This window comes from Vicia villosa, linkage group LG5, assembly GCF_029867415.1.
Source record: "Vicia villosa cultivar HV-30 ecotype Madison, WI linkage group LG5, Vvil1.0, whole genome shotgun sequence".
Taxonomy (NCBI): domain Eukaryota; kingdom Viridiplantae; phylum Streptophyta; class Magnoliopsida; order Fabales; family Fabaceae; genus Vicia; species Vicia villosa.
The window spans coordinates 36,656,476-36,666,672 of record NC_081184.1 but is presented as its reverse complement, the minus strand read 5'-3'; the positions used below and the strand labels follow the sequence as shown (position 1 = coordinate 36,666,672).

At 35.4% G+C, this 10,197-nt stretch overlaps 1 protein-coding gene across 1 annotated transcript; it reads right to left on the bottom strand.

Moving 5' to 3' along the window:
• Positions 1-7,597: 7,597 nt before the first annotated feature.
• On the bottom strand, positions 7,598-8,488 carry LOC131604515 (uncharacterized). The gene has a single exon (XM_058876950.1). It carries the CDS (start codon positions 8,486-8,488, stop codon positions 7,598-7,600), a length of 891 nt encoding a protein of 296 aa, XP_058732933.1.
• Between the last annotated feature and the right edge of the window lie 1,709 nt (positions 8,489-10,197).

Genomic DNA, 10,197 nt, shown 5'->3' with positions numbered 1-10,197 from the left:
CCCAATCTGTGGTGTCTCTGTGCTCCTCACTTAAACCCTCAGGTTCTACTGGCTGATGATCAGCATGTGTCTTTTTTTCTTAATGATGGTGTTCACTGCTTTGGTCTGGCTGCAATATATGCATCTACTAATTATGTTAGAAGAAGGGCACTATGGGATACTCTCAGCTCTCTAAAGTCTTTAAAAGATATTCCTTGGAGTTTTTTAGGTGATTTCAACACTATTTTGGGGGCCCATGAACACAGGGGCAAATCTGATCCTTTTAGAACACCAATACTCGACTTCCAAGAGTGGACGGATAATAATAATCTAATTCATCTCCCATCTACAGGTGCTGAATTTATTTGGAGCAATGGTAGGAAAGATAATAAGTTCATTGAAAGAAGACTTGATAGAGTTATTTGTGATCAAAGCTGGATTCAGTTCTGCAGTAACACAGACTGCTCCACTCTTACAAGGCACAGATCTGACCATTACCCGATTATTTTCTCCTTTTCTTATAATTCGATCAAGGTAACCTCCTCCTTTAAATTCCACAAAATGTGGGTTGAACATCCGGAGTGTATCAAGGTGATCAAAGACTGTTGGAATACCAAATTCTTTGGATGCCCTATGTATATTTTATCCCAAAAACTCAAACTGCTCAAAAACACTCTCAAAGTTTGGAACAAAGAAGTTTTTGGTAATGTTCATGAACTGTTATCTCAAGCCACTTCTAAATTGGATGAGATTCAGTCCCAAATTCAAACTGTAGGACATAATGAGGACCTTCTAGTATTAGAGCAAAAAGCACAATTGGATTTAGGAATGGCTCTAAGGATTGAAGAGTTATTTTGGCAAGAAAAGTCTAAAGTCAAATGGCATAATGAAGGAGACAGAAATACAGCATACTTTCACAGGATCACCAAAATCAGGAATTGTACTAAAACAATCTCTGTTATTCAGCATGAGGAGATGTCTTTTCACAACACAGACGACATATCTGTTGCACCCCAATTTTTGACCTCTGAGATCCCATCATTTTCTAAGTGTTATGATCATTATTGTTATACCCCAAAATTCGCCCGCGTTCTTTTTTTTCAAAAAAGAAGTCAACAGACTTCTGTCTAAAAATTTGGAGTTTTATACAATCTTGGATTTTTATTTCATAAATATCCTGATTTTATGAATACTCAATTTTTAGAATTTTTTATACAGTATTTTGGTTCGCTGTTAAATTTATTCTTACATAAACGTCAAATACTGTTTATCACTTCATACACTGTTTATTTCAGATTTATTTTCAGATAAATAATGCTGACGCAGTTGGTACAGAATTAAAATTTGCAGGCGCGGAGTCCGGGTTTCATATTATACTGGAGAACGAGTTTTTGAGACCTCAAATGGATTTCATGGATCTCCATATGTCTCAAAGTACCACCAGACAAATTTTCAAACTTCGATTCGCTCGGACGCACAGTCAACAGCTCAAACAGTCAACAGACGACCAGTTTGACCAAAAAGTCAACAGACAGTCAAAAATGCAATTTTTTGTCAACATCCATATTTTGTCAAAAGATTCATCATGTGATCAATGCTTGATCATAATTCATCAAGAAAAGTTCATAAATCGACAAAACTCAAAATTGCAAAATTAGAGTTTTTTACCTAAAAGTCAACTGAACTTTGACCGACCATAACTCTCTCATAATTTATTAGAAAAATTCCAACCAAAGCTCATTCTCAAGTAAATTCAATTCTCTACAACTTTGATGTTGGGACCAAGGTCAAGAAATGCTTCCGCCTAAGAGATATAAGCCAAAACATTACAGGTCATTTTCAAAGTCAACAAAAAGCAGTTTTTTGTCAAAGCCCATATCATCAAAATAAATTCTCCAAATGCAAACACGCTTCCAAAGTGGCTTGTAGAGGACATCTTGGGCTTTCCAAAAAGTTAAAGAACACTTTCATAGGATCAAAATTGAGGGAGATATGCCTTGATGAAGTTGACCTTTTTTGGAAAAATGCATGAAACAAGTAATGACCAAAATTTGATTTTTTTTCAAAAAGGCCAATTCTTTTGTGATTCAATCTTGATTCTCATATGTTTAAAGATATTCACAACATATCCATGATTCATGACATTTTTATTTCATTTTAATTAAATTTTATTCATTTAAAGTTTAATTAAAGTGAGATAATTCAAAGATATTATCAAAGATGCTTATGGTTGCCAATCAAGACCAATTCAAGATGCTTAAAGATATTATTGCAAGATTGAAGAGAATAATACTTAAGTGATTAAACTATGGTTAAGTTTTTTAACCTAGCATAAAAGAATATTCCATTCTTTTTCCACAAAATCAATCATGACAATTTCCACTTGCAAGGCTTTATGATCATATCTCTTTGCCTATAAATAGAGCTTCATTTTCTTCATTCAAGAAGGAGGAAAAAAAGGGGAGAGGAACACAAAGAACAACAACAATCACCACAAAGTCATAGCTTAAGTTTATATTTTTCAAAAGTTTCAAGAAACTTGTAAAAATCAAGGCTCATTCAAATAGCCACTTTCAATCAATTTCAATCACTCTATTCCACTCTTGGGACATCATAGAGTAAGTACAATGTAATTTTTAATATGTAGTAGTGTTAGGAGTTCATGAATTAAAAACTCCATATTTATGCATATTTTCAATTTCTCAAAAAAAAATGTTTTAATTTTAGTTTTAAGTTGATAAAATGTTTATTTAATTTTTAACATAAAAATATTTTATTTCTTTTCATAATTAATTTATTTTGCTTAATTAATTAGTAATTATGTAAATATTGCTTTTTTTAATTATTTTCAACCAATCAAAAAACTCCAAAAATATTTTCCTTTTAGATTTAGGTTTATATTTTTTATAATCTAATTTTTGACATATAAAATAATATTTTTCTTGTTAAGTTTAATTATTTGTATAATTATTTGTTTAATTAGCTTGTTAATTAACTTAAAATCAATTCCAAAAAAATCACAAAAAGAATGAATTAAGTTTAATTTGTTTTGTATTTAGTTTTGTATATTATTTGATATTATTTCTTATCTTTTTCTTTGTTCCGAATTGGAATAAAAGATCAAATATGGCAGAGATTGTATGCAGTTGATTTAAGACTTTTGGAAATTTATCGTGTAGTCGCTATGATTCTATCAAGCTTCTGATAAATTTTCATTAACTTTAAATCCAAGATCATCATTCACTCACCATCGATCTTTACTAACATCGTGGATATACTTGACTAGCTTCAAGATGATTCTCGTGCTAACATACTAACAATTAACTTTAAATTCCGCATTTTATTATATTGTTCTTTATATTTCTTGCTTTATACTTTATTTTATCATTCATCATATTTATGTTTATGTTATTTTCTCTTTGTCCATTTGGACATATTATTTATATTTCTGCTATTTTTTCTTTGTCCATTTGGACATATTATTTATATTTCTGCTATTTTTTCTTTGTCCATTTGGACATATTATTTATATTTCTGCTATTTTTTCTTTGTCCATTTGGACATATTATTTATATTTCTGCTATTTTTTCTTTGTCCATTTGGACATATTATTTATATTTCTGCTATTTTTTCTTTGTCCATTTGGACATATTATTTATATTTCTGCTATTTTTACTTTGTCCATTTGGACATATTATTTATGTTTCCGCTATTTTTTCTTTGTCCATTTGGACATATTATTTATGCTTCTGCTATTTTTTCTTTGTCCATTTGGACGCATTGTTTAAGTTTCCGTCATCTTCCTTTTGTCCACTTGGACCATATTTTTACCTTTGAGCTAAAACATTAATAATCAAGATAAAACTTAAAAAAAAAAAAAACACTTTGCACACTTGCACCTCTATGGTTTTCCCTCTTATTACTTTTTTTTTAATCATACCATCATTTAAGAAAAGTGTTAAATGCATAGGAAAGGTCTTATAAATTGAGAGTAGATAACTCCTAATTGCTTGCTCAAACACTTTCATTTTGAAACAGCGTATTTTCAAAACTTCTCATCTATTTTCAAAACTTTCATCTGGTATTTGAAGGGCATTATTCCCGGTGAAACTCTTCAGAGACCTATGTGACATATTGTCCATCTTCACTTCTTCTATTTTCAAATCAATAAAGCATTTAAAAAGTGAGCTAAGCAATTAAGAGCCCATGGATAACCATGGATACAAAGGGTGCTTAAAACCTTCCCTTTGTATAACCAACCCCCCGAATCCAAAATCTGTCAAAAGGTCTTTCCTGTTCTTTTATGCCTTTCCTTTTTTTGGATAAAATAAAAGTCGGTGGCGACTCTTGCAAAATTAAAAAAAAATCAAAAAAAAAAGAGAGCAAGGAGTCAGTTCGCCTAAAAAAACCGAGTTTACAATATCCAATCTTTTCACTACTCATTTTGAAAAGCTCTTCAACTCAAGCAATGATTGTATTGATAATGGTCTTGTGGATGAGGTAATTCCAAAACTAATTACTGATCAAACCAACTCTCTTCTTACAGTTCTTCCTAGCCCTGAGGAGATTAAGTCCGCTGTCTTTTCTTTGAGCAAAGATAGCTCTCCAGGGCCTGACGGTTTTGGGGGTTTTTTCTTTCAAAATTACTAGGATGTCATAAAACTCGATGTAATTAATGCTATTTCAGAATTCTTTTCTACGGGCTGGATACTCCCTAATTGGAACGCCAATACAATTGTCCTTATCCCTAAATCCTCTACTGCCAATACTGTGGATCAATATAGGCCTATAGTTATAGCTAACTTCAAATTCAAGATTTTATCTAAAATTTTGGCAGACAGGCTCGCTGCTATCATGCCAATCATAATTTCTCCCGAACAACGAGGATTTATAAAAGGTAGATCCATATCTGATTGTATTTGTTTGACATCAGAGGCCATCAACTTGCTCCACAATAAATTCTTTGGAGGAAACATTGCTGCCAAGATCGACATTAAAAAGGCTTTTGACACTCTCGACTAGGGTTTCCTACTTAAGGTGTTGAGTAAGTTCGGTTTCTCAGACAGCTTTTGTTCTTGGATTAAAGCAATCCTTTATTCTGCAAAACTCTCTATTTCTATAAATGGAGTTCAAGCCGGTTATTTTGATTGTAAAAGAGGCGTGAGGCAAGGAGACCCCCTGTCCCCGCTACTGTTTTGCATCGCCGAAGATGTCTTGAGTCGGGCCATTACAAATCTCGTGGAACAAGGCAGTCTGGATTTGATCAAAGGCCCTAAAGGCTCATATGTGCCCTCTCATGTTCTTTATGCAGACGACATCATGCTATTCTGCAAAGCCAAATCCTCTAACATTGAAGCTCTTAAAAATCTTTTTCTCAGGTATGCGCAGTGCTCCGGTCAGCATGTTAATTCCCTAAAATCAGTTATATATGCTGGATCTATTTCTTCACAAAGGTTTACTGCTCTTGCTCAAACTTTAGGCTTCCAAAAAGGACAACTTCCTTTCACTTATCTTGGGGTCCCTATTTTTAAGGGTAGACCAAAGGCTCAGTATTTCCAACCTATGGTGGATAAAATCAAAGCCAAACTATCTAATTGGAAAGCCTCTCTCCTAAGTATAGCTGGACGAGTTCAAATTATTAAAAGTGTCATTCACAGTATGCTCATCTATAGTCTCCTCATATACTTACTGCCTATCAGTCTCATCAAAGAGCTAGAAAGATGTTTGCGAAATTTTGTGTGGAGTGGTGATATAAGTAAGAGAAAATTGATAACCGTTGCTTGGCATAAAGTCTGTACGCCTATCGTTGGAGGTGGTTTAGGCATTAGATCTCTTTCCAAAATCAATGATGCTGCAAGTCTCAAAATGTGTATGGATTTATTTAACTCTTCCATTCAGTGGGCTCAACTGCTCCGACGACGAGTTCTGAGAAACAATTCACATATTAAACATCACATCTCCTCTTCCATTTGGTGCGGAATCAAAGGTAACTTCCAAGCTTTGCATGACAATACAACTTGGAATATGGGAAATGGTTCTAAAATTAACTTTTGGACTGATGCTTGGTGTGGCCCCCCACTGGCAGAACAGCTTCATATCCCAGCAAATTTGCAGAATGGGCTTCAATCCAAGGTTGAAGATTTTATGCTAGATTTTCAGTGGAATCTTCCCCCAGGTATTACCGCTCTGTTTCCAACTATTGTAGATATTATTAATCAGATCCATATTCCTCTGTGTCCTAGAGATGACGAGCGCAGATGGATTCATTCGATGGATGGTAATTTAAGTCTTAAAGATGCCTATAAGTTTAAGTCCCCTCCTGGTAATATTCTTGGTTGGGCAAATCTAATATGGAACACTTACATTCCTCCGTCTAAATCCCTGTTTGTTTGGAAGCTTATCCTTTCCAAAGTACCTACCGACGATATTCTCGTTAAGAGAGGTTTGCACCTGTTTCCCTCGCGTTGTGACCTCTGTGGTACTCACGAAGAAACTTTAGACCATTTATTTTGGAACTGTCCCTTTGCTCATAAATTATGGCAGTGGCTTGCTAGTACCACGGACCTCGCATATCAGCTCAACATTTTGGAAATCTGGGAAGTTTGCTCTCATATTTCGTCGAAACAAGCTAGGATAGTTATCCTCTCTGCCATCATTAATACTCTCAACATAATCTGGGTCTCTAGAAATCAGAAAAGTTCAACAGCAAGAACACGCATTGGAAGTCCGCAATGAATATGATTATCTCAAGTGTCTCGCTAACTGGTAACTCGCTAAAGGTAAACTCGGCTTGTAATATCAAGGATTTCCATATTCTGAAAGCTTTCAAAGTTATTATCAGACCTCCTTTGGCTGCTCGTCCTGTGGAGATAATTTGGAAGCCTCCTCTTCTTTCTTGGGTCAAATGCAACACTGACGGAGTATCACTGGGTGTCCCTGGACAGGCAGCTTGTGGCGGGATATTTAGGGATAACTCTGCGAAAGTTCTAGGATGCTATGCAGAATTTCTTGGAGAAAGTTACGCCCTTAACGCAGAGTTTATTGGAGTTATGAGAGCAATCGAAATAGCTTCGGACAGAGATTGGAAGCACCTTTGGGTTGAAACAGACTCCAAATTAGTTTCTCTTGCGATTAACAATCCTCATTTTGTTCCGTGGTCACTCAAAAATAGGTGGATCAACTGTATGAACCTGTCTCAAAACATGTTGTTTATTCTTTCCCATATATTTAGAGAAGGGAACCAATGTGCAGACACTTTAGCTTCATTAGGCCTTACCATTCAAGGTTTTGTCTGGTGGAATGAAGCTCCTATGTCTGTTTATGATGATTTGGTTCGCAATAGACTAGGTCTCCCTTCTTTTCGATTTTGTTGAGCTAGGAGGGTTTTGGTTTTGGTCCCCCCTCCTCTGTACTCGTTTTTTTCTATATACTATTTTTTGATTTAAAAAAAAATTGGCATTATGTTTGGTAAAACTAATATAGTAGCAATTAGTTAAATAGGATATATAACTTGTTTTTTTCTCCATAAGCAATTTCTTGTATTAAGAAAATGGAGTATTAGGGGTACTCCAACCCTTACAAGAAAAATCCTACAACCTTACACAACCAGAATGCTATGTCACAGACACAACAATGGATTTTTATACCATTCATAAAAACTACATACTAATCTATCCTTGGCTTCCATTGATAGCCACCACCAAGAAGCTCTCAATATCATGAAGAATAGCTCATCAATATCCAACTCCGCATTGTTAAAGACAATATCGTTTCGCTTCCTCCAAACGCACCAACATGTTGTCATCCATATGTCGCAAACCCTTCTCCTTTCTATCTTTCCCAATTGAGCCTCCACACATTTTAGCAAATGGCTTCTGCACTCATCCTCAGAATTGTTCAGTATATTCAGCCAGTTGAGTATTTTACACCATAGCAGCTTCATTCTTGGGCATAGCAGAAATACATGATTAACATCTTCCTCATTCGTATGACAAAAGACACATAGCACATCCTCCATTTGTTGTAGTATGCCTCTCCTAAGTAATAGGTTCTTTGTTGGTAATCTGTCCTGGATTAATCTCCATCCAAACACCTTTAATTTCGACGGTACTTTTGCTCCCCACATAATGTCCAGAACTTGTCTACTGTTCTCATCCATCACTGCCTCACCAAGCTCTCTCGCCATAAGTGCATAACAGCTTTTTACAGAAAAAATATTAGAACTATCATAAGGCCAAACAAACCTGTCCACTTCATTTGTCGCGACCCTCAAACCATCTAGAACACCACACAATTCTGCATGTTCAATAATTGCCACATGACCCAACACTTCGTTTCCATTCCATAAGTTCCATATCCAGTCATCACCAACTCCGGTTCTCATGTCTTTAATACTTGAATCCTTCATGCTACACTCTTCAAACAACTTCGGGTACTGCTCAGCTAAGCTCCTACTCCCTATCCAATTGGATTTCCAGAAAAACGCAATTGAACCGTCCCCCACCTTCATTCTAATGTTCTGCCTAACTCCATTAGGAACATCACATAGTGCTACTATATCCTTCCATCATAACGAAGGCTTCACCTTTGATCCCACCCCTTCCACCTTACACATCCAGTTCAGCATATTACCATATCTAACCTGCAGAATTCCTTTCCAAATGGCCTCATGTTCAGTTAGGAGGCCTCATGTTCAGTTAGGATATATAACTTGTAAGAGCAGGTGGAAGTTCTATTTAACAAAGAAACATGTTGAGTTGATTTGTTTCAACATCTGGACAACATGTTGAAGAAGATGTTCTATGCAAGCTATTCGACATCGCGCCTGAATCAGAATTGTTGATTGAATCTGACTCTGTAATTAACAGCAATGCATAATATTACTAACCAATATTATGCAATCATAGGTGGCGCATGAAAGATTTGGAAGAATCAAATCAGAATATGTTTGAATGAAGACTTTCTAATTTTGGAGATTTATTAGGAAGATTTGATTGAAGACCTATTTTGAAGGAGAATCTTTTGGAGATTTGTTACAACATATTTGCTAATTAAAATCCCAATTCCAGTTGGGTAATATGTTATAAATAGAAGCATTATAACCTAGAAAGCGAAGCCAGCCACCATGTAAATTATAAGGGCTGTGTTGGTCGATGAACCACCCAGTTTTGTGGGATGGTCATTGTGTTCTCACCCAGAAGCATGTAGGCAATGAGTTTAGTTGTTTTCTTGGAGGAAGCTTTTAAGCAACTCCAAGATGGTGTTCTTAGTCTAGAGTCAAGACTGAGTATGTGTTGGAGCAGTAAAGCAGCAAGAAAAAAGTAATAGGTTTATTATTACTGGGTGATATAAGTTATATTGTATCGTAGTCTACTGAGATTGGTGAGAAAAAATGTCGTTCAACTATCTCACATTCTAAGTTTCATGATTGGGTGCGGAAAGTAAAATATTGGAAAAGTAAATAAAAGCAATTAAACAATATATTGTAGCTTAAGAGAATTCAATCTGGAATCGTATTTCTACTCAACCCGTTAAATACTTAAATATGAAGATCTATCGCTCAACACTCACAATACGCATCAAAATCACTAGGCATCATTCGAGACGCAACATCAGTGTCCATTTCTATAACACTCACGAGAGCTCAATCATACTATTCACATCAGCGATTTCTCCACCAACACAAACAACAGGGTGGCATTAAACTTGATACCCATTACGATAAACAAAAGGGCACGTACTAGGGATGAAGGAACCGGAAGAGTCATCAAACGAAACATTAAGACAAACATTACAGGATAGATCATTGAAAGCCTCATTAAGGCTGTCTGTGGAAGTTGCTAATCACAGCATAATGGAGAAGAATCCAATAGTTCCCTCTTAAATGAGGAGCTTTATGACTGAGGATATATAAAGGGGCTCCCGCAAGAGGGATAGGCTAGACACTTTCTTGGGCATACTTTACTAATAGTATCTCCCAAATCCCCAAGAATATCTCATATATTCATCTCATTGAGGCTCTCCTTGTTCTAACAAGTAAGTCACCCGATTAGTGTTTTTACGCAATAACATAATTTCTACCTAAGAACTTTCTAGATAAGAGAACCCCTCTCACTTCAAATCACCGCAGTGATGTCTCACACTAACGACACACGTTACAGATATTGATGGTCCTTGACCATAATTATCAATTACAAATAATACACGATTAAGACTATA